This window comes from Pagrus major, chromosome 20, assembly GCF_040436345.1.
Source record: "Pagrus major chromosome 20, Pma_NU_1.0".
Taxonomy (NCBI): domain Eukaryota; kingdom Metazoa; phylum Chordata; class Actinopteri; order Spariformes; family Sparidae; genus Pagrus; species Pagrus major.
The window spans coordinates 10,649,074-10,674,985 of NC_133234.1; the positions used below are offsets into that span (position 1 = coordinate 10,649,074).

A 25,912-nucleotide genomic window follows, 5' to 3' on the forward strand; every position below is an offset into this window, starting at 1 on the left:
TCTGGAACATGCTGAAGAAGGGATATTAGTTTTTGATTGCAGACCGAGGATGCAATTTCCCCTAATTTCCCCTTAAAATCACCACATCCACTGTGGAGCCTTCAATTCAGAGGCCTCCCTGCTCTGAGCTCCAGCTTGTATCTTGATGGGACCGGTGGCCACCTGCTGTCTGCTCGCCCTCCTGACCACACACCCCCATGGAGCCAGCCATGACACACACATTTAACCTTTACACTCCGGCCCAACAGGGACAGACAGGTGTGTCATCAGCTTTCTCTAATATCTTTCTCCCCTTGTATGTGTGTTCACATGAGACCCTAATTCACAGGAAGTTACACAGGCCACCATCAGCTCCTCTGCTTATCAGTTTCTTGTGTGCAGTGCAGATACATGTTGTTAAAGATCAGAACAAAGATCTTTATGTTTCTTGAATCTTGGCAGTTTTGTGAAAAGGGCTCTATGTAACAATTTGCAGCAAGTCACATGTAGTGGGCAGCACATCACCAGAATGACTGCTGCTAACTGTAGCTTTCGTTTACTAGATAGCTCAGTTAGCCGTGCAGGTAGCGGTCCAGACTGGGAGCTCCGAGCGCCGTGGAAGTGTTTGTGTTTACACCGCTAGCACAGGAGCTTTGGACCGTGACGGCTAGCTGGTTAGCATGCTAACGTCAGATGATATCTCTGCGACACAAGACACAGATGTCATAATTTCAAAGCTGTCATTTTTTCCACATTCTGTTGATCATTTTCGTAAATGTTTGAATGCTTCCAACTAAAATGCTTACATGTCGCACCTTTAGTCATTTTCCAACTGGCCATATGTGAGCGGATTGTAACGTGACGTCAGAAACGAGACCTTCCCGTCTCCCTCGGTTGCGTATACAAGCCTGTGGATGGTCTGTTTAAGTTGTTTAAAGGTGTAATTTGTAGAATATTGCAAGGATTCATAGGTAACTCCAAAAACATAGGGGGGCTGCATGTCACCAGAGTAACCGACAGCTGCTACTCATTGCAAGCTATCTTTGGCTGTAGCTGGCTACCACCAATTAGCTCATGGCTTTAAAAAAAAGAAATGTTTTAAAGGTGCAATATGTAAGAATTTTAGTTGAAAATGTTAAAAAATGAACAAAATTTTGAACATCATGTGAAGAAATAACCCTTTTGATGTTATGACTTCCAGGTATCCTTTGCATGGCCAACTAAGCTAACTAGCTCAGGGTAGCTACAGTTAGTTAGCCATTACTCTGGTGATATGCTGCCCCCTATACATTTGACAGGTGGCCATACATTACAAATGGCCCCTTTAAAGTTGCTGCACTGTGGATTTCTTTGTGTAGGACGGGTTGGATTTTCCCTGACAGTCCAAAGGATGTGGCTTTATGCATGTTCTCAAGTGCCTCGTCTCTCTGCCCGGTTAAAGAAAAAGCAACAGTAGCTAACGGAGTCAATGGAGTCCTCCAACATAAACTAACGACCAGCTCTAAGCACAGCATAGAAGCTCCACAGAGCCCCTTTAAATGTTTTGTTTTGTGGAATAAATTTTAATCAGAAGAGAAAGATCTTCATTGACTGATTGTTTTAATGTCTAAACAAATTGAGTAAACAAACAATCTTCGGTTTCATGACTGCATGAACTGAATAAACAAACTGACCTTAATGGACAACACAATTTCATACTGTTTTACTTTGTTTATATGTGGCGGACCCTGCCACCTTTCTAGCTTCAAACAGTGGTCTTGGGCCTTATTTTCCTCTGAGGACAGTTTGTTTATTCAGTTATGGCAAAGATAAATATTTCTGAGTCTGTGTTATCACCTCATTAATATTGTAAATATAAAAATTCTGTGGTTGAATTTCTTCTCCGTAACTACATAGTGCCCCTTTCAGAAAAAAATGTGCCAGCCATGTGAGACATTTACTGAGACACAGCTTTTTGAGGCAAAATCCTTTATATCTCCCAGTGAATCTGTTCCTGAACTTTGCCAAGAAAGCCTGAGGACACAGATTATATTTTCAGCGGCGGCGACACAGTCAGATAAAATGTCTCGGTCCCTCCCTGTGATACCGGTGCACTGGAGGTGCCGCCTGCTTTATTCCTGCAACCTGAAAATGATCTCTGATGATCCTTGCAGTTTACATCTGGTCCAACCAGTTTCTTTTTCAGTCTTCTCTAAATCAGACTTTAACCGCCACTGTCACCATCACAGTCTTGTGTGGAAATGTGACACACACTCATATAGACACACACGAGTCCACTGAACTGGATGGCACAGTGAACTGCTGATAAAGAATACAGACCGCAGATAAGAGAGGAGGCTCCTGTACAACTCACTCTACATAAGTTAACCATTGAACTTGTACGCCAGGCTGTATTGGCGCTGGAATTGGCACCACAACAGCTGATCTACTAGTAGTCTACTGATAGAGGAAAGCGTCTGAGCATGACACTATGCTTTACCGTGAAGGGTGCAACTGCAGGGGACGATAATGACGGGAGCAAAAGACGAACATAAAGAGTATAAAGAGTCAGAAAGTCTGCATCGGGAGGAGGTCGGGGTCGGCTGGGTGGATATTTTCCTTCATCTAACCAAATAATTTTGATCCCTTTATTTTGAAAGTTTAACCATTGTGGCGATGTTGCGTCACAGTTATTGCTAAGCTGTTTGACGGGTAGGTGAGGCAGAACACGACAGTGACAGGGTGAAAACCATCATTCAAACATTAGTCTAAAAATCAGGTTTTGCTGTCAGTCCCTCAGAATGTCTTATCAGAGCTTATCTTATCCATTAGACACAGATGATGAACAACCATACAGGAGACATCAGTCACAGAAGACAAAGACAGACTGACTTGTCCCTCAGACACCGTAACACACCAGCCTGCATCACAGCAGCAGCTGGGATCTTTGCAGGTGTGTTGTTAGTGCAACCCTGGCCAGAGTTTCAGGAAAGACTCATCGTGCCGTGGTTGAGTTATCTTGGGTTGATCTTATTAAAGTTCACACCTCGCCTTCATTTTCCCCACATAGTTTTTGACAATAAATGTGTTACAGTATAAATCACAGTTTATTGGCACCTCCACCTTACATGTTGAAATATAAGTGAGGTGCTACATGGCAGAGCATCCATATGGATGATAAATCTGAAGGGGATGACAATATCCATCGACCGAGGCTTCTTCCAACCTGGCAGGCTGTCAATTTCTCCAAGTCTCTAAACAGAGAAGGCATCATTTACCCTTCTGTGCTCTCCGAGCTCTCCTCCGTATTGATCCGCCGTGATGTTGAAAAACAATCGGAGACGTGCCACTCTGTAGTCAAAGTGATCAATAATGTGAGCTTGCTTTGTGTTGTTTAATGTGTGCCGTACAGAGCTGATCTGGGTTTTTGAAGGCACTTTCTTTTTTTTTTGTGCCTCATATATGTTTGTCCCAAAGATCATTTTTTAACAGGCATCTGCTTTTAGATAACCAAGGAATTCAAAATTGAAATCTACAAACACATTTTCTTTCAGCATTCTTCTCCATTATTTAAAACGTACATTATTATGATTATTTATGTGATGGAATTAAAGGATAGCTGTATCTACTAGATAGTCATGGCTCAATACAGCTCATCTGGTGTAATCCAAGTGTCCGGATCCCGAATTGATTTAATAAGATGCAGTCCAGCTCCTTCACCCAGCTCAGATGTGTGCTTACGCTTTTAGCTTATTAGCTACAATTAAGATTTTGGCTTTAAAAGGGGTGGAAACATTTTTTTTTTTTTTTTTATGAATTTGTTTTAAAACAGTTTTAAAACAAGTCCCCAGCTACCTCAGTTGCAGCTGTTCAGAATACTGCAACACTGTTTTGTTGTGAAGCTCCAGAAATGTTTTGTGGACTACAAAACTTCACTCGACTCTCCATCAGCATGGGGATGAGTAGATAATGACTGAATTTTCACTTTTGAGTGAATTTAACCTTTAAATGTATCACTGTTTTGCTAGTTAACTGTCTATCCATACACTTTTAATACTGAAATCAATCTAATAAATTCATTTACAAATAAATAAATACGTGATTTTAAGACTGATTACACCAAATTGTAAGAATTCCACTCGAGTCAAACACTAAATATCTTGAGCAGGAGTTTTGCGTTAGCAAGGTTTTGTCTCCTGATTGAATTTAACTAATGCCTCATCTAGTTATGCGGAATAATTGTCTGAGTCATCAAGATATCACATCAACATTTATATTTTATATATATAGATAAAAATATGAGGAAAAAAAGCTAGCTTGCTGGTGAGCACTTGATATACAACTTCGTTTCCAAAAAAGTTAAGATGCTGTAAAAAAAAAAAAAAAAATTTTAATATCCAGAGAGTAACACCAAAGCTGATTTAATGTCCCTGTGAGACATTAAAACTTGAGTTAAACATAAGCTATAAAGCAGAACATATAATCAAATCATTAACAACGTGGAAATAATTTCTGGGTTAGACAAATACTGCAGGAATGTCTGTCTAATCCAGACAGTCTGATGTATGGGAACTTTACTCTCTTTGACAGTTTACAGGAGAACACCTGAACTAAGGTATTCCCACAGACGCACACACACACCTGTGTCAGTGACAGACATCCTCCTGTGTTGAATTCCTACCCGCCTGTGTAAGGTCTGAGCTGTGGGAAGGCAGACAGCTGTACAAAGCTCAGTGACTGTGTTGGTCTGTAATTCTCGGTAAAGTCCCTGTGACGACCTGCAGCGCTGCTTCAATGACAGGACGCCTTCCTCAATGCACATCGGTCCAAGTTCGGACTTGTGTGTTCGGAAGTTCGGACTTGGCAGGTTCGTGTTGGTAATCCGAACTACTGTATGATCAGTCTGCAGTTGAGGCAGCGAGCTCAGCTGGGCTCTGGTGCTCAGACTTCAACACAACTGTACCCTACTGTACTGTGATTAAATAATCTCAACCCAAAGTTAAATATATATTTAGTCTCTGACAGTGAGACCAATTCATTTGTGTGAAAATGTTGATCAGCCAGTCTTCTCCTGGCCGATTAAAGCAGTGTTATGTAACTTTTTTTTAAACCTTAAAATAGCAGCTTCAGAATCACTCTGACGGTACAGTGTCTTTATCTTATCACTCGTTTCTGCGGTTTTAACTTCAGTGAGAGGGCAGCATCACAGCGTTATGTACATGTTTACATCAAGATACAAGTTTTCAACACGTAACATTGCAATCAGAAACTGTGTTGGGAGCCGAATCGCACAAAATGGCAACTTCTACATAATGTTGCTTTAAATTTTAGTCACTTAAAGTGAACTTGTTAATGAAGCTCAACAGTGAGGTTCCAGAAGTGAAAATTCCCATTCGTTTTTTGAATTGAGGATTTTGATTGTTATCTATAATGTCGCAACCATCCAAGATAAACTTATCACGAGCTATAAGGTTGTGGAAAAAATGTAATACACTCCCGCAGAAGTCAGTATATCAACTGTGTTATTAGACAAATAAGTGTCATTCGCAATGTCGCAGAGAAGTACTTCACTACCCACAATCCTTAAGTGAGGTGTGAGGTCTCTGATGGATGAAGCCGGCTGTTACTGTGGAAATGGTTACTGCACCTGCGAAAGTCGTGTTTGCTAGTTGAAAGTCGGTGAGGAATCATTCGCAATGATTCATGGGATGAGTAGTCCTTCACTCTTGAGATAATTATGTACACAGTCTTGTACCTTTTTTTTTCCATTTCCCTTCAAATCTCTTAATAAAAGGACTTTCTGGAAACATCCATGTAGGAGTGACTGAATGGGAAACTCACTTCCTGAGACGAAGCCATTCAAAAAGCTCTATAGAGAGATTTCCCTCAGTGGTTCAATGAGTTTTAAACCGATGTATGTATTTTCCACAGACGCTCTGTTTTGTGTCTCCTTTAAAAAGGCTTTCTGTTTTTGTGTTCTTCACAAAAGTAAATCCCCACGCTGTTTCAGGTCAAAGTGAATACACCAGACATCTCAAGTTGTCCTGAAGGGCGTAGCAGTCATTGTCCCACCGGAGAATACAAAGCATTGTCCCGGTGTTGTACTGGATCACTGAGGATACAATACATGTGAAGAGCTGTCTTCAAATGGCCTGTTAACTCACCTGGATGGAATGTGTGTGTCTCTCTCCTTCACACACACACACACACACACACACACACACACACACACACACACACACACACACATGGAAACTTGTCACTAAATCCACCCAGACATCATCACCATTAAAGGCCAGAGAGGATTAAAGGAAGAGTTACATGCAGGGCTCCCTTTTAAAGTCAGTCCAAGAGATTCAATCCAAAATTTTTGGAAGAAGCTGTTTCACTTTCCGGGCTGAAATCCTCGTGTTCAGACAGTCACAGCATTTTTAAATGTCAGCAGCAACTGCAGTTCATTTTTAGATGATCAGCAGTGAGGGTCACCATGATGACTCCCGCTTCATCTGACTGATAAGTAGCAAAATTAGTGAATGAAAGCCTGAGTTCTCTCAAATCCTGAATTTTATTCAATCAAATTCCATTTTCTTTTAACGTAGCTTCCAGTGATGGTGGCTTCGCTGACATATTACCACAAGTTTGTTGAGATAAGCTGTCAGAAATTCCAGATATCCCTGATGCGTAATTACTAGACGGATGAGAAAGATTTTCCTCCCTTGGCTGCTTGTAATTTTAACATTTTGACGTGTATGTGGCACAAGCCGTGAGTCTATTATTAGAACTAGAAATCAAAGTCAGAGATGGCACCAACTCCTTCCAATGAGAGTTAGTTCATTTCCTGACTTGTGTGGTCCACTGTATATACTGGAGGCATTAGCATCTCTTTCTCCGGACCCCCCTGCTTATAGGCTTAACATAGAGATGATGTCACATTGACATATTGCATGTTCGGTGGTGATTTCTCTTGTGATACCCTGGCGATCCTGGTGCTATCACAATGCCATTTGGCGTTTATCTGACGGAGACAGAGAAGCATGGACGCTCGCAATTCGTTCACAATTTCACGCTTGATTGATAGCGCCGCTAACATTAGCGGTACAGGCTAACATTAGCAACCAGTGCTCCTACCCTGCCAGTCTGTAGAGGAACGGTGCCAATTGCAGCAACTTCAGTGATGGACTTGGGTTAAATGTCGGCCGTCACGCGCCATCAAAGGGGGAGAATGCGACATTGAAATACGCCAGAATGTGGGACTGTCATGCACAAATCGGCCATGACAATGTAACGTTAGCGAACTATCTAGTTAGCTACCGAGACATCAGCAAACTGGTTATTAACTTATTATAAAGAACAGGAACGCAATACATTGAAACATAGTTCTCATACCCCCTCTGTTAAGTACATTAAGAGTATATAATTCTGTAATTACAAACAGGGAACATGAATACACCAACTGTCTGCCTGACATCACTGGACTCAGGCTGGCAGTATGGATAAAAATAACTGAAATTTACACTATAATTACTATTGCACTTACTACTATTATAATTACTTTAAATACTATTGAGCTTGTTTGTTGTTGGACGTACCGACCGTCAAAGGATTTACAGAAGATTCTTGTTTAATGGGGCTCTGTGAGAAAAAAACCATTGGGCCGCAGGGATTTTATAGTTGGCGTAGCGTGGTTTGCCACTAGGAAAAATGACAACAATGCTCTTTTTCTGGCTGTATCCAGCTCTGTGAATACAACTGTGCTTTAACCCCCTGCTGCGATAGTGCCATGCCCCACCTGGGACATAAACTTGGTCTGGACACACCTCTTAACTCTGTCAACAAAACAATCAGGGAAAAAATGTTGCAGCAGCTACTGCAAATCTTTGACTGACAGTTAATCTCGTTAGGCGCAGAAAACACCGCAGGAATTTATGTACGTCTTGAAGTCAACAAACCCCTGCAGGTTTAAAACAAAGCACAGACATCAACCAATAGGAGAGCCCATACAGTCCCAGCATCTGTGCACTGTGACTGTGTGTTGTGTGAAAGCCAGTGGCAGGGCCATACTCTGAGCCATAACTGCAGGGCAGAGCTCTGCGGCGGGCTGGGTAAGTATAGGGCACGGCAGCACTGTACATTATCACATGGGTGTGGCTACGAGCTCGCTGCTCGAAAATTGTTTTCAAGTGAGGAGTAAAGACGGCACGTAAAGTGCCAGGCATGCCTGCACAGGATCGTCGCCTCACTGTGTGACACGGGGAAACTTGGGGGTAACTATAAAAACAGTTTGCCAGTTTAAAGGTGCACTACGTAGCTTTAGGGAAGTAATTTGAATCAGAAGAGAAAGATCTTCACTGGCTGATTTGTTTTTTATGCCTAAACAAACTAAATAAACAAACTGTTTTTGTTCTCTTTTGAATAAACTGAATAAACAAACTGACCTTAAAGGACAACACATTACTTTGTTTATATGTGGCGGACCCTGCCACCTTTCTAGCTTCCAACAGTGTTCTGGGGACCTTATTTTCCACTGAGAACAGCTTGTTTACTCAGTTATGGAACAAATAAGTATTTCCGAGTTTGTATTATTACCTCATTAATATTGTAAATATTACAATTCTGAGTTTGAATTTCTTCTCCACAACTACATAGTGCCCCTTTAAAGATGAGTCATCACAGAGGGAAAAGGTGAGTGTAGCTGCTTCCATGAAACCCGACCTGATGCCCTCCTGTCTTATCATATTTCCACTTTTACTGCAGGTCATTGTAGTTAAACAGCGGCCTTTGTCCCTAATGAAACTTCACAGTTTATATGCATTGGTCAAAGGGAGCAGGAGCAGCCTTTCTGTGTTTATTTCCTGACAGATTTTTATGATTTTTTTTCATTTGTTGATTGTGTAAACTGTGATGGAAAAAGCATCTTGGCTGAGAGAAGAACTGGAGGGAACAGATGGACTTCAGATGGTTCCTGCTTCGCGGAACACTAAAAATATTTTGTTATTATAAACATCCTCTCTGAGTAATAGGATTGGGGGAAATCCATAATAATCTGTTGATCTGTGTTGACAGCATGCTGACCAATCGTATGGCTTCAGCTATTTTTGAGCCCATTCAAACAATGCAGGAGGAGATAACACTATTCAGATTCAGGTGTGTCATGCAGCGTTTGAGATCCAGACAAAACAACTGAGAAATCAGCTTATCACTTGACATCTGACATCTCTGTTGCTACAAGGTCCAGAGAAGAAAGTGGCTGAAACAAAACGTTACATTCGCTGAGACGAGGAGTCGTTTTCTCCTGCAATTTAACAAAGCTTTAAAAAACAGTCCTCGGAAATAGTATACCATACCATACGAGTTGAAAACAGGGATGTTTTCTTGTCTTAAAACTCTTCCTTTTACAATGTCCACTTTTTGGAACAGGACAGAATACAGCTGTCTCCAGCCATGTGCATTTTTGAGGGTTTGAAAAGATTTCATAAACCCAAAGTTTTTACAATTTCCTGTCTCCATACAAAACACAGGGTCCTTTAACTAACACAAATAGCACCAAAACTGGAATTGCAAGGTCTTTATCCGCCTGCATTCATCTGTCGAAGAATTGATTTCTATCTTCAAGATCAGGTGTTTTGTGAAAGGAGATTGCGAGCAGGGGAAAACAGCTTGCCTGATAAAAAAAGAAAAAAAAAATAGAGAAGGAGAAGGAGATAGAAACATTTTTTGCTACTTTAGTGCCGATGAAACAAGATATAACATGTTAGTTGACCCTTTCTAAACCACTACCATGGCCTCGATGTAAAGAGTGGATGAGGCTGTGCGGTAGACCTCACCATCAGCTGAACATCAACACCATCAGCAGACTATGTTTGTTCAAAGGTAACATTTTGATGTAAAGTCTCGTTATATTGATGCCACAATCTTCACAGACACATCACATTGTATACAGTAATATCTTAGGTTAACCAATGTTAGCAAAACCTTAGTAAAGTTACCTTGGTAGCTAACGTATAACAGTAAGCTAACATTACAGGATGTTTAGGTTAATGTCACCAACATCAGCCAGGTTTGCTTTCTCCTTATTTTTTATTGGTAACATGATTAAAAAGATTTGGAAAAGGACAGGTAGGTTGCTTGCTGACAAATTTTAAAGATGCTTTAAGAGGCCTTGTGAATATATCCTTCTTGAAGCTATGCAGTGGTGTAGGGATGACATATTTTTGTACGCTAACCTTGAAGTTAGCATCGCCCTGGTTCCGTCGACAAGAAGCCTATGGGATTTTTCCATTGGATTTTGGATGATTGCAGATAAAATTCTCGGAGGCAAACACAAGTTTATGATGCTGACACGTTTTGTTCAGCAACATCATCTTCACAGATGAACTTAATTAAATAATAAGAGGTAAAAAGTTATGTTTGGCTTTAAACAGACTTCACTGGGCTTGCATGACTCAAAGGGTCACCACCACTAAGCATTTTACTACACAATTACTATACACGTTGTCAGTAAATTCTAAATTTTAAGTTAAATTTAGAATAGTTTGTAACTAAAATCGGCCTGTAAAGACGGACTAGTGAGTAGATGAGTCTCTGTGTTCGGCGTGATGATGTTTAATGTCCGTGATCATATTCTGTAGTCCCATTTAGCCACTTGTTAGCAACTGCCGTCTTTAAGACGCATAAGCACTTTATGGTTCAATTGTGGGAAAATATTCACATTTTAGAAGCTTAACTCAAAGACTATTTCTTTTTTTAATTGACTATGAAAAAAGTTGGCGATTAAAGGTGCTATATGTAAGAATTAGCCACCTGTCAGATTCTGACACAAGACAAACAGAGCAGCATATCATCAAGGTGACATCTTACTGTCGCTGCCATTGGCTAGTTAGCTCATTTAGCCGTGGTTGCCATTAGCTAGTTAGCTCATTTAGCCGTGGTACAGAGTGGGAGCTCGGAGCACCAGGGTAGTGTTGGGGTTTACGCCACTGGCTGTGGACAGGATGGGCCAGGGCTAGCTGGTTAGCACGCTAACTTCAGTTGAAATCTCTGCTACACATATCATAGACAGCGGAACAGGGAAATTACGTCTTTAAATTCTGTTGAAGTCAACTTATTAGTTAGTTTTTGAACTTTTTCAACTTAAATTTGCACATATTCACCTTTAATTTAATAGTCAGCAACTAATCGATTAACAGCCTCACCCTTAACTATTCCTTTAACCTTGAATCTTCATGTGAAGTACGACAAAAACAAGTTAGGTCACCAGCCAACAGCTAAACACAGGAATGAGGTTAGAGTACAGGTGACGTCAGACCCTTTTAATGACAGCAGAGCTATCAGCTGATCTGTGCTCCACTCCGCAGCAGTAAGCAATCAGCTTCTTTGATAGGTTATCTAACAGGTGTAACTAAAGGTAATAAGACCACCGTGTAAAATGCGCCGATTAGAGCTGCCCTGCTCACAGGTTATGTGAGTCTGCCTGTGTGTTCTCGCGTGCAGGCATCTCCCCGCTGACCTTTTTTCCCTCTACATCAAAATCAAACGTTTAAGCCAAGAATCTTGGACGGCACGCTACAGCTCCTGTGCGATTTACTGCGCCGTGTGTAGAGGATTTCCAAAACCATACGATTCCATGATCTATGGTCATGATGTCATTCATGCAACAAAGACTGGCCTATAATCATTCTGGTCACTTCTTCTCTCTGCTATGAAATTCCACAGAGGAGGATGATATATCAGACTCTGGACTCGGCTGTAAATATAGAGCCACGCCGGGCTGGTAGACCATCTGATAGGTACTTGCAGAACCCAAGGACAAAATAAAAATGACTAATGCTCGCATCGGTCTTTCGTGGTGTTTGTGTGGATGCCTAAAATTGGAAAAAAACAGGAGCTTTTTAGAGCCGTAACTTCATCAGCACGCCTTAGAATCTTTTATTTGATTATACGACGCTTTAAGCTGCAGAAATCAATGGACTGTGGTGCACGAGGGGCCTCAGGAAAACTTCGAAAACTAGTGAGATCTCCAGCAGTCTCACCACAGAATTATACCTCTATGAGCTTGAGCCTGACCGACTGAAAGAGACAGGCAGCCTAAACAAACATGACCCCCTTAACCACTAGAACCACACACAAACAATGCTCACACACACACACACACACACACACACACCAGCGTCTGCTCTCCAGGTCTGCAGCAGGAGGCCAAAAGAAAAGCTCCTGATTAAATAGTTTCAGAGCGTGCGTCGCTCCGGCTCGGGGAACTCGGCAGCTTTGAAGCCGGTCGCTGTGTTTGGCTGTTATCAGCACTCGGCGCTGAAGATAACGCAGTTGGACAGGACTCAGAGACGGTGTTTACAAACAGTCAGCGGCGATGTCAGGAGGCATTCAGGGTGAAGCAGAAATGTTGCTCAACCGACAGTAAATGAGACGGTGATGATCGGGCAGATGTAGCGTGAAACCTGGATGCGCGTCTACCTGCGACTGCCAGACACGCCGAAAAGCACTTTGTGTAAACTTTGAATCGGTTCATAGCTGCTCCTGTTTTTCATTTGATGGCTGTTAAAGGGTCAGTTCACCCAAATTAGACTTCTCGAGCAGTATTTAGAAGTGCAGATTTTCTTCTTTTGGTTCTCAAAGCATCCAAAATTTACATTTCAAAAACTGAAACAGAGGTGACTGCACCAGTTCAGCTCAGGTCTGGCATTGGACCTTTATTGCACGTCTGTCTGTCATCTCATTCTCCTTTACTGGCTGTCATCTGTCTACTTTTAACGATCCAATAAATGCATAAAATACTCAACAAAATCATTTTAAAAGCTTATCTTTCCAGAAACAATGTTGTGGTCTTTCAGCACAGCTATTTTCTACCAAGAAAAAAATAGCCCCTGATGACTTCAGAAGCGCTTGACTGTGTGCTATGGTTAAATGGAAGATTATATCAACCCTGTAAGCAAAGATAAAACAACATATTGACTTGCTAGATGAAACAAACAGTATACAAATCTTTAAAATTAGTGTCTTGAATGCAGACTTTCTAAAAAAAAGTAATGTATGAGTCGGAAAAATGAAACAGCAGCAGAGTGAGGGATTCTAGATAGCAACGTTGAAGGTGTCAAGGCGTCAGTATGCTCAAAATAAAGTGACAGCATCTGAAACTGCCTTCTTGCGCACCTTTCCAATGTGTGACCATTTTTGCAACTTTTGGATATTGACATTCTGACAAACGTTCCCAGAGAAAGACAGCAGGGTCTGAACTTCTCTCTTGAGCTCTTTTTTCATTCTACACTCAAGAACTTCTGTTACTTTTTGTCTGTACAACTAAGTGCAGCACCATGAAAAAAGGAAAAAGGAAAGACTGTCTGAAATTAGAGCAATTACTGCTCCCTGACCTCGTTACAGGGTGTTTCGCAGCACCTTCGAGTATCTGAAACAGTGTATTATGCCTTTAGACATCGCTGGATGACATTGTTAAGTATACTCTGGCCTTCAGCTTCCAACTGCTGTCCATTTCATTTCTCTGGACTGAGTCGCTGCTGACTAGTCCTTTTGGGAAAAAATACATTTGGTGAACATCTAAAAACACAATTCTCTCAAACAGCAATATTGTGAAATACTGTGGTTACATATAGACACATGCAGAACATATGAACACTGAATCAGAGCCATTGTGAAACATCAGACAAAGGCAATATGTCAGTAAAGTCCCTCATAGCTTTCTAACTCAAATCCCATCTGGAGCTGAAAGGTGTCGATACGTCGCCGTCTGCGCCGCCTGTTCGCTGACTTATTGAGCAGCAGCTCAATGCTCTGGATCTGCGAGGATGATGTATGATGAAGCGTTTGTGGGATCCGCAGGGACCTGAGAGACGCTGCCGACGCTGGGGACACAGCAGTCCCGGTGAGCCGGGGCGCTGCAAGTCCATAGGCACCACGTGTCAGGACATCAAGATGGATGGTACAGATAGACTCTGCGTCCAGAGGCTTGGGGGTAATTCAGCCCAGATGCTGAGTGACTCTTGTCCCAGTGATGGACTGGTTAGCTGACAGTTTGACTTTTTCAGACAAATGTACAGATTTTGTTAACAGACCTTATTTTCTGAACTCATCGTGCAAGTAGGAACCGATTTCTTTTTTTTTATTGTCAATAATATCAACAGTTTAGGTGTCAGAATTAAAATCTCACACACATCTCTGATTATACACTCTCTGTTTTGTAGGTCAGCTTACTCATTTAAAATACCACATATGCTTGAGTAGCACAAAGCAGGGTTGTCTCTGATTTGACTTGAGACTTTAATGTTTGTGGAACCTGATATTTCAGGGTTGGGGTTGATGCATGAGTCAAATAAACACTTTTGACTTCTTTTCACTTGCGTCTGTAAGTTAACACTCATACCATACTTAACTTACATCTCATATGTAATGTCATCTTTTCCTAAACCTTGCGAAGTAGTTCTGTTTAACCTAAACCAAACCAAACTGTGACTGTTATGTGTTCATTTATGTTAACACGATGACAGAAGTTATGGGAAGGAGTGGCAAATCACCTGCAAGCAAATTGGTCTTTGGCTTCCTGCACTGCAATGAATTTAAAGTGTAAAGTTGTGTTATTTGTAAGCAGATTGATAAGACCGAGTGTCTTTGAGGAAATTGGTTCTGTAATCTGAAGCTTGAATCAGTTCACTGCTGATATTAGGCTCCACTTTAGTTGAATTCAGCAGCTATGGCGCTATGGGTCCGTCTTCATGGCGATGGCAGCTGAAGGCCCTGGGTATTGTCACAATTACACAAAAAGGACCCAGATGCAAGATGCACAGGCAGGCAGTATAACAAAAAAGCGAGCTTTAATGAGCTATTGTCCAAAGTACGAAAACTAAATATCCAAAATTCAAAATGCAGGTAACAAAAGACAAGTAAAGGAAAGTCCAAGGAAAAAAAAGAAATACACAACTAGTAAACCACAGGGACCAGGTCAGGAACACACGAGGAGCACAGGAACACAGGAGGGAAACAGTACATTGGGAACAAAAGTGAGCAGGAAGCAGAAAGTGACAACAAGACACAATAAAACAGGAAATAACTAACCAAAACCCCAAACTATGACAATTATAGTTTTTAAAAACCTTCCGCAAAGATCAGACTAACAGTAAAACATGGTTTCTCAGAAACAGATTTGAAATTATTATAACTGGTGATCCTGCTGTGAAGCTCAATGGCTGTTTCATTCTCCAGGACAGTCTTGTGTTTGTATGTTTGGCAACATTGAGGATATTATTAGAAGGAAAAAACTGAATGGAAACACAGAATGGAGAAAAACACTTTGCAACCCTGTCCAGTATGCGCCCGACCTCTGGACCTTGACTCATACTAGAGTCTAAAAGTCAGAATATCAGATATATATCCATATTTTGTGTCTCAAGTTATATCACACTGTCTCACATTGCACTTCTAAGTTACTCTTGCATCTATCAAATTGCATCATTTTGCACCAATGTTTAACAATCATACCCGGGGACATTCATCAAAGTATAAGAGGTCCACCCTGATGGAAAACTAGTTGGCTGCCAACAGCCGTTAAGCACTATATAATTACCTTTACGCAAAATGACATCACACACCTCTGACTGACAGCAAGTTTGGGCCTGATTTGTGAGGGATCATCACTCCAAAAAATGTAAATTACAACACATTTGTGACATCATCCTAAAAACAGAGGTTATCTTGACTTCCTGTCAGGCACGACACCTCTAACACGCCCCGATGCCGGTGTGGTAAACCCCTCCGTGTGAAGCAGCTGCCCCTATGAGTCGAGACATTTCCATCCCAATGTTTAATGTGTGTGTGCGTTTGAGTGTTTGTGTGTGTTTTGGCAGCCGTGCCCCTCTAATATGCCCTAATAACCATGATGTCATCCACCTGTTTTATGGCTCGGGGGCAGCGATGACTGATGGGACAATTTTGGATAATCATCTTATCTGATCTGGAGCTCATGAGCTGAAACCCGAAAGAAATTACAGACTGTAAATGTGAAAAGTCGTCTATTCCAAAATACTCTGGGGGTTTATCCACTTTGGGAAAAATTGTGTTTCTTCAAGTCTGTTTCTATGAAATAATGTTTATCAAGTCTGGGAAAGTGTTTGTTTTCATTAAATACTCAGATTTAGTTTAATTTACTCCTTCAATCATTTTGTGGTAGGGGATTTCTATCTAAGCTGTTTGTGTTTAATGGAAGGTTCACCTGTACAGCCCAGAAAGGGAAGGTGAAGGTCCCTGAATGCATCACAATGTTGAAAATGCTCAGAAAAGACCCTTTAGGAGGTGCAGCTGCCCTCTGAATAGCCTTTCCTTTTATTGTGTAGCTAGCTCTTTCATGTCTACGCAAAAAAAAAAAAATTCTCTCACTGAATCAAACATTAACCCGTCTTTAAATGTCTCAGGGCCGCCAGGTTAATGCAGCGCTGGAGCGACCCAACAGTGTACTGTCTGACCTTAGTGGAGATTCACCATTAACCCCAAGTTCTGTGGAAAAGAAGAGCTCACACTTCTTTGAGAAAAAGATTTCTTCTCTGTGGATGTCAATAGAAAACACAGTGTGAAACCCAAACTCTTAATAGAGATGAGAAGGTAAACCACGCTCATTTATTTGTCACGTAGTCGAGCATGAAATGCCAAGAGGAAGCATTTTATGAACCGCATCTCTGTTCAGTTCTGTTTGGTAGTTAGCATATTTGTGGTCGAGACACCTTGTTAGTGCCAAAACACTCCCTTTGAATTCTGGAAATGGACTTGTAAAGCAGTGACGGGAAGGCTGCTATCATTTATCAATGTCAACCTGAGAGGAAAAAAAAAAAAAACACGTGTCACACACGTGTGTATTGTCTTTTTCCTGAGAATATTATAATACAAATAAAATATAGTCAGTTGTCTGTTGATAAAAAGAATGAAAAAAAGACAACGGGGGTAAAAGAAAAGAAAATCATTAAAGAGAATGGTTAGTCAAGAATCAAAGGTCAAGCATTCTGGGAATCATTGAAGATCACAAACTGAAGTAGAGATACAATGATGAAGTTAAAAATGAAAAGCACAGCAACATAATGGCATGGATGAATCTACTTGAACATTCAGAGTCGAGAGGAAAAGTAGAGACTGAAGGAAAACAACAAAAAATAATGAAAACACCTTAGTAACCTTAGTAATGCACATTTTTTACAGTAAGCTGTGTTGAGTGGATCTTGCACATGACTGCCATACAGGTAGTTGAACATCGTGTCCCATGTGTGGGTAGAGGTCCTTATTTTACTTTTAGACCCAGTGAATTCATTGTTTTCAGGTATTTAACAGAAAATATTTCAGCTGCAGTTTGGTTAGGTTAAGGTAACAAAACTATCCAGTTAGATGAAAGGAAATTAAGATTTGGATTAAAATAATAACTTGCTTTTGTTTTGTTGTTGTTTTTGTTGTTTTATTGATAAGGACACCCTTGAAGTGATAGCTGGGTACCTCATACAACCCCACATCAAAAGGCCCCAACAATCACCTTGAGGTGACCGTAGGAGAATGGGGGACAGAGTTGGTGTGAGAATCCTGAGGAAAGCTGTTGTGGGAAGCAGAACTGAACCTAAAATAAATGACAGGTTTAACTACAGTCAGTACATCAAAAAAGTGAATTGCGGCTGGAATGCACCAAACTTCACAGACTGATGGAATAACAGTGCGAGATGATTTAAGGGTTGTGTTTAATTACAGAATTCACCTCAGTTATCTGATGTGGCAATCACACTCTCGTCTCCCTGTACGCACTTTATGCTTATCTCACACAGCCACCGGGCTACTGTAGAGTTTGACAGGCAGAGCATAACACAGCCGCTGCCAAGGTTGTGGGTTTGATTACTAGCGGGACCACCTATGCTAAAAATTCATGCACTCACAGCGCAGCGAGGCAGGCTGGGTAAAAAACATCCACCAAATGGACTACGCTGTGTTAGAAGAATAAACTGCCGAGCGTTCGCCTGCCAAGACAACAGAAAAGAGGAAATTTACTCAGCCGTGACAGCCTCAATGCAAGGTCGGGCTCCTCCACCACACTGAGGGCTGAAATTCATTTGAATACCTTTGGCAGCGTGCAGAAGTCGAGCTGGATGGATGTGGAGTGGCGCTCCAGAATATTCAAATTGTTGATGCTGAGAGTTCAACGGCATCGTACGAATGTTATGATGACCTCTCGTAATTGCACACTACAAGAAGTGATGTTTTGAAAGAAAATACGCTTCAAACTTTACTTGTCTGTGGTGAGAGCAATAAAACGGAGGACTGTGTGTCTATTTGTGTGTGTTTTAGCGCGTGTGTGTGTGAGTACTGTATGTGAGACATCAATACATCAATGCATGTGGTAACTTAAGGTGAAGAGAGACGTGAGAGATGTGTGGTGTCCAAGAGGAGTATGGCAGACAGTGTGTTGATTGGCACACGTTTTCCTGGGATTGTGCGTGTGTGTGTGTGTGTGTACTTCCTTTGTAATGATAGCCCTCAGTCTCTCTCCAGGCGGCCAGGCTACTCCTCTAAACCTCAGGGTGTTTGCCAGCCCCCGGAGCCCAGAGAATATGGCCTGCAGCTGGGCCACAGAGAGAGTCTGAGCCCCTGTCCGCCACTGACACAACCAATATCATAATTAATGCGAGACAACAAACACAGTCTGTGTTCATATATAAAAGGAAGCTTCTACACGTGCAGCAGTGGGAACATGCAGGTAGTACACCACATGCATGTATCACACTTTGTTGAAATCAGAGTTTTCATTAACGGCCAAAACTGGGGAACCTGCTCCATCTGTGGAGGGGTGGATGTGACGTAGAAGGATGAGAGCTCCATCTAGAGGTCAATCTGGAGAACATCAGTTCGTCTGCTCAAAGTTCAAGACTGCCTCACATACCTCTGACAAGGCCCAACAGTCCAATTTAATCAGGTCTCGACCAGCTCGAAACATGAAACACGAAAACATGATCTGTTTTGAGTGTTAAATCTTATATTTCCCTCTGAGTTGCAGTGAAATACCTACATGTAGAAAATAAATCATGAGAGACAAAACAAAAATCTATCAAACTATAATTTATTTCTGTTATTTGTTTGTTGCTCCATATGAATACACTGACAGTAGAGGACAAATGCAAATGGTCCTTTTTTCATACTAAACTCTTGACTCAGGTGTGAGTTTTTCAAAGTAAAATGCAAATACACAAGAGGTCTGACAGCAGGGGCGCATCCAGAAATCTTTTTTATGGGACGGGGCAGAGGGGGCCACTGAAAATGGGGTGGCTGCAAAAATGCAAGGGGGGGAGTGGGACACTGACAGATGGTCAAAACCGCCTGGCTGGCTGTTAATTTCATCTTATTTACATTCTTATGCACCTTGGGGGCGCAATTTACACTGTCACTGATTATTTTGCATTCTTCTACAGGTAAAACATATCGGTTCAAGTAAACCGGCTTACAATAGGTGACTAACAGAAATAAAAACATAGCTGATTCATTCAGTAGATTGACAGTGTTTTTTTTGCTATTGCATAATTGTGAAATAAGCATACAAAAGTGCAGCCTGACAAGAAATCTGGATTCTTCAGTGCATATATCATACGTGTGTGGTTACAATTGTCTTCGGGAAGTAATAGAAAGTAAATGACGCAATATAATGTCAAATAAAACAGATAAAAAACCTGCTAAATGATTTTTTAAAACTGTTTTGTTGCTAAAATCACATGCGTCTACTCATACTTTTCTTAAGACGATATAATACTAATAATAAATCAAAGTTAATATGTATTTAACGATGAGGTATTCGAGGAATGTAACTTTTTTTGGAATATTTGCAGTGTGAGGTCCCGTCACCGTGTCACGGGCCGGTCAAAGATTCTTCAGCGGACAGGTCGTCCCTCTCAGGCCTTTCTCCTGTCCACGTCACCCGCTGACCAAACCTGTTCACTGATCCTGGACTGAGCAGCAGATTCAGCAGCTGGAGTGAAAACTCAGACCTCGCTCTTTATTGCTTGTCGTTGCCTGCGACGGAGACAAAAGACAAACACACTTACTGCCACTCTGCAAGCATGTGACGTCAGAAGAATGTGGATTCACAATCAAAGCAAAACTTGAACTCTGACACTTTGTTGCTACAACCCTGGAGCAATGGAGGTGAGTGGTGTTTCATTGGTGCTTGGGGCACAAAGGATTGTAGAGAAATCACAAAACTAACATCTCTTTCTAGAAACAATGTCCTGCTTAGCTGAAAGAATTTGACGCGCTTGTTGGAGCCATTTTTCATTATTTTCTACTTCTGGATGAAAACACGTCCCGATTAAAACTGTTCTCTGTATCCCTGGGCATGTTTTAGGGATGGGATAGTGAGATTACTGTCATGATTTGGGAAAACTAACACATCTCACCTGGCTATGCCTCACTCATGTCTGTGGTCATCTTACCTTTGCTGGGGACAAACTTGAGCGAGTGGCTGAATATTCAAAAACGCGAGACTCCCTCTTGTGGGCCGTCATTTACAAACTCGTGGCCCAGACCGTTCCCACACTTGCCACACAGAACCTATACGCATGAAACACAATCACATCAATGATGTCCTGTGATGGTACAGATGTTTAATCTGTGAATGACACAGCAGCAGTAAAACAGAGAGGGCTCAGAAAACCCACTGATGGCAGATATGAGATCTTAAGTTGTACCTTGAAGGCTGTTAGAGTCTCCATCATCTTGGTGACGCTGTCCTCTCGGACGGTGTCGGTGAAAGCCGGCCAAGGAGATGAGTGGGGGAACTTGGACCGGCTGGAGAACAGCGGATGGCTGCACTGGGAGCACACATACATACCTGCAGGGGACAGTTACTGTTAACAGTCTTTGCATTGTTTCACTTTAACCTGAAAAAGATGCCTGAAGATAAAGTAATACTACAGGGCAGTGGTTACCAGCATGGGTATCAGGACACACAGATAGATGCCAAGGTAAGTCTGAGGGGTCCAGCAAAGGTGTGTTTATTTATTTTTTCTTTTAGCTTTTTTTTTTTGCATTTCTTTCATTGAAATACCTGAGAGGGAGAAAAAACTTCATCTGAACAGCTAAAAACTAAAGCTAAAACTTGTGTCAAATTGCTTAAAAGGTGCAATATGTGAGAATTTTGGTTTAAAACATTCAAAAATGAACTCAAATTGTCAGCAGAAAGTGAAGAAATAACCTTGTTGGACATTATGACGTCTGTATATAGGTGTCGCAGAAGTTAGCATGCTAACCAGCTAGCCTCGCCTGGAGCTCGGTCAAAAGCTCCAGCGCTAGCGCTCCCAGTCCGGACCGCTAGCTACACAGCTAACTGAGCTAGCTACACGGCTAACTGAGCTAGCTAGCTAAGGGCAGCTACAGTTAGCAGCAGCTACTCTGGTGATATGCCGCCCCGTATTTGTTTTGAATCAGACAGGAGGCCAATTTTCACATACTGCACCTTTAATGTTCAGGGGTCACACTCCCAAGAAAAGCTTAGAAACACTGTAATAGGGCCATTTAACTCCCATTAACTATAGCTTTGAGGCTAGTACAACTTTATTACAAAATAAAAAAAACAAAGTGAAGGTGGACTGCTCGTCATGGATGGCCCAGAACCCCGACTGCTGTCACACCACCTGCCCTTCGTCGTCGTTATGGAGGTTACATCACAACACCGCTCCCAGATCAGCAGCCTGCTCACCCAGCTTGAAATGATCCTTGTAGATCTCGCTGCCGATGAACCGACAGAAAGACATGTCTGCACAGATCAGAGGCAGGTCAGATAAATCCGTATCTGGGTTAGTTTTTCCTTCAGGTGGAGGTCGACAGCCGACCGGTGGACACCGTGTTGTTGTCTCGTGTGAAGCGATCCAGGCTGGAGGTTTAATAACAGCAGCTCCGCCCACCGCTGTGATCAGCTCCGACACTAGAGGGCGGTGTGGGACAGCAGGAGGACAACTGGAGCCAAGATCAGTCAAACACTGAAGGGAAAGATCAGACTAAAACACACTGTTCCTCCTATTTCCAACTATGTCTTTGATTTTGGACCATAACATCTGTATTTACAGTAGAATATATCATCTGGGTTTGAGCTGTCATCAGGTGCCACCTCTTAAATCCATCCATTTACGGTTAATTGTTTTTCCCTGAGTTGTAGCAAATGTCCATATTTTCCAGTAAGCTCACCATGACTGTTGTCTCTGTTACCCTAACATATGTTTTCCTCTTGTTCAACTTTTAATATAACATTCTGACAATGTCAATTTGTTCATGTTATTTCTGGTAAAAACACAAATCCTCAGGTGACATTTCATGTAAAAATGTAAACTTCCCCCAAAAACTATGTGAATCTGGACTGGTCACATTCAGGGTCGAAGGATAAGTTTGCCCAAAAATGATCACGCAGTCAGTATCTACTCACCCTCATGCCGATGGAAAGTCGTGAAGTTTTGTGGCCCGGCGAAACAAGCTTTGCAGCGTTCTCCTAAACAGCTGAAGTAGATGGGGACTTATGGCTCCATAAACCATGTCCGGCGTAATAAAGTCTCAATCAGCACAGAGATGGCAAGTTTATATGAAAACATTATTTACACCCCATCTTAAGCCTAAATGACTGTAGCTGCTGTAGCTAAAAGAGTTAGCATGCACCCCGTTTCGTGTTTTAAAACAGGTCCCCATCGAAGCTGCTAAGAGAACATAAGTGCATGTGATGTGATGAACTGATTTACTTATCATATGATACAGATCTTTTAAAAAGCACCATGCATTCAGTTCTGTTGTAAACTGTGTTTGATCATTTAGAAACAAATATACTTTCATCATCATGTAACATGTAATGTGTACTCTGTTCTTTAAGGTTACTGAAAGGGAGAAAGAAACTATGACTCATATCACAGTTATTCCTAAAGTACATATTGTGAGGGGAAGGTAGAATCACACAGACACACACTGAACCAATAATATGAATTTATTTCAGTAGCTGTCATCCCAGATGAATGCCGGTATTATCTGTGCCAGACTTTTATTAACGGCATAACCCCGTTTGCATGTTGTTTTATAAATAAAACAGAGTTCCATCATGAAAATTAATATCCGTTTCTTGGTAGAAACCGGGAGAGAGCTCATATGATATTTATCTGTCCATTGCAGGTCTGTATCCTTCATTCGTACTTGCAGTAGTGCTTAAGTGCCTCTGGCAGCTCCAGCCAGTCAATGGCCATCCTGTGGACAATGTGCTTCTGGATGGCCTTCCTACACAACGTCTGCAAGGACGAGACTGAAGCAACAGAGACGGAGGCCAAAAAAGACAAAGAGGAAATGGATTAGCAGGATAAAAGTTGTCATGAGAAATTAGCAGTAAATAACTGGAAATGTATTTGAAGCATGAATGAATTAGTGAATGGGTCCCTGGGCCAGTTAATATATCTCTTTGATGCAAAGTTAGTCAAATGACAACAAAGAGATTCAGAGTGATCACAGAGAGATGCAAACAACCACATAGAGACGCTAATGGAACGTAAAGTGATGTAGAACAACTACAAAGAGAATAAAAACAACTACAGAGACTCAAAACAACCACAAAGTGACTCAATATGACCACAAAGAGACACTAAACAACCACAAAGAGACACAAAACAACTGCAAGAGATGCAAAACAACCACAAAGAGACTCAAAACAACCACAAAGAGACTCAAAACAACCTTGGAGACTCAAAATGGCCGCAAAGACATGCAAAACAACCACAAAAAGACGCTTAACAACCACAGAGAGACACAAATCAATTGCAAAGAGATGCAAAACAACCACAAAAAGACACTAAACAACACAAAGAGACACAAAACAACCACAAAGAGACACAAAACAACTGCAAAGAGACACAAAACAACACAACGAGACACAAAACAACCACAAAGAGACACAAAACAACTGCAAAGAGACACAAAACAACCACAAAGAGATGTAGAGCAACTACAAAGAGATGTGAAGTGACCACAATAAGACTCCAACAACCACAAAGAAGCACAAAACAACCATGCAGACACAAGGCAACCACAAAGAGATGCTAAACAACTACAAACAACATCTCTGAGTTGTTTTTGTGTCCGAGAGCTCTGGCTCACCCGCAAAATGTTGAAAGAGTCTCTGTCAGTATGCACACTGTAACATGTCTGTGCCCAGGGGCCCACTGTTTCATTATCAGTCCATGACTAAAAGTATCACTGCGACACTCACATCCATACTCCACCTGGACGATTTGGACACACTTAGTAGCAGCAAAGACGTCCACCACAGCATAGAGAGGCTGGACGGCCGGGATCCCCTTTGCGGAAGCTCCCATGTCCTCACCATTGATGATGATGTGCATGTCAGCCAGGTCTCGCCCTTTCTGCACATACAGCACTCCTATCCGGCTGCGTCTGGCTGTGGGAGGCAGGGCGTTGGTCTTATACAAGTCATCCAAAATGTGGCTGTAGCGTCCGGGCCTGCTACGACCGACCAGCTTGTCTCTGGGGATCCGAACATTCTCAATGTACAAGTGAGAATCAGCGAAGAAAGTCTTTGGTTTACTGTTGTCGTTGCCTCCTCCTGCATCTCCGCCTCCACCTCCAGCTGCATCTTCAACGTCCCCTCGTCCGAGCCTGTGGCCCCCAGCCAGTCCTTCGTCTCCAGCCTCTGGAGCCTCTGCTACAACATCCTCTATGACCTTGTTGTGGTTGCGAGTGATGGCAAACACCCAGCTGTCTCCTAAGTCCGTCAGGTCTGGGATGGAGTATTCAGGTACCACCTCTAAGCCCCTGGGGTCCCTGGCAGTCAGGCCAACCCGGAGGTGGCCACACCAGCCCAGCTCCTTATCCTCGATCTCTATGAGGAAAATCTCCCCCGGCTTCAGAGGTTGTTTGCTGAAGCACACTCCATTTGCAAAGCTCTCCACCCGGGTGGCCTTGGTTCCTGAGAGGTCCAGTCTGACGTTGGTACCATGGATGGGGTGGAACTCCATGAACTGGTCACAAAAGGGCTCCATTTTCACTTATGTTCGCACCAATTCAAGCAGTCACTCTATTTCTGGAGAAAGAAATGACCATGATCAAGAAATACCCAGTTGGATAGCTCTCTAACAACACAACAAACAGACACAAACTCACCAGAACTCTACAGTCAGACAGTCTTGCAGCGGGTTTGCCAGCCAACACATGGTCCGAGTGGAGACGCAACAACTTGCACAGACAAGATCCCTGCTCTGCCTATCTGTGGGCCACTCACAGAAGCTTCTGGTACAGGGCTATTTTTGAACCGCTGCATATGTCAACAGATGGCAAGGTATGTGTGTGTGTGTGTATGTGATGAGGGGGGTGGCCAACATGCACTTGCCTACAGTCATTCACACGCACAAAGATTGGGGTGGGGAGCAACAAAGCCCCCCGGGCCCTGCCGCTCATTCAATTTGTCAAACCCATGTAGTGAAGTAATAGCTGCGTAATTATCATACTACCATATGCCAGGGAGATATGTTAAACAGCAGGCCTTCCCACTCTAAATATAGTCGTGCCATGCAAATACAGTCTGGATTTGATTCTCATGTAAAGCAGCAATTGAAGTACTACAGCAAGATAAAGAGGTTTGTGGAAATTTATTGTGATAATGGAATTATAGATTAAGAGTATGAAGAGGAGTTATATTTAAAAAGGGAAAATCTCACAGCAGATGCTTTATATTCATTATATAAGGAGAATCCTGCACACTATGTCACTTGATATATATAAGTTCTGTCATATGTGTCTAAGGGATACGACACACAGGGCATCTCTGGCCCCAGTTGTTGTGGTGTGTCCCGCACCGTCAGCACCAAAAGGTCCTTGTCGGCGGCTTTTTGCCTGATTGAGCATGTAGAATTAATCCGAGCCTCTTCGCCATTTGCAACTTTTTATC

At 42.1% G+C, this 25,912-nt stretch overlaps 2 protein-coding genes across 2 annotated transcripts; both read right to left on the reverse strand.

The window, feature by feature from the left end:
• Window positions 1-19,043: 19,043 nt before the first annotated feature.
• On the reverse strand, window positions 19,044-21,831 carry msrb1b (methionine sulfoxide reductase B1b). Its single transcript, XM_073489538.1, has 4 exons — window positions 21,686-21,831; window positions 20,676-20,818; window positions 20,421-20,538; window positions 19,044-20,001 (listed from the first exon to the last, which is right to left on the reverse strand). Exons 1-4 carry the CDS (start codon window positions 21,738-21,740, stop codon window positions 19,985-19,987), a joined length of 333 nt encoding a protein of 110 aa, XP_073345639.1. The 5' UTR covers window positions 21,741-21,831; the 3' UTR covers window positions 19,044-19,984.
• Window positions 21,832-22,936: 1,105 nt separating this feature from the next.
• Window positions 22,937-25,048, reverse strand: neurl2 (neuralized E3 ubiquitin protein ligase 2). Its single transcript, XM_073490332.1, has 2 exons — window positions 24,218-25,048; window positions 22,937-23,260 (listed from the first exon to the last, which is right to left on the reverse strand). Exons 1-2 carry the CDS (start codon window positions 25,005-25,007, stop codon window positions 23,145-23,147), a joined length of 906 nt encoding a protein of 301 aa, XP_073346433.1. The 5' UTR covers window positions 25,008-25,048; the 3' UTR covers window positions 22,937-23,144.
• Window positions 25,049-25,912: the final 864 nt, after the last annotated feature.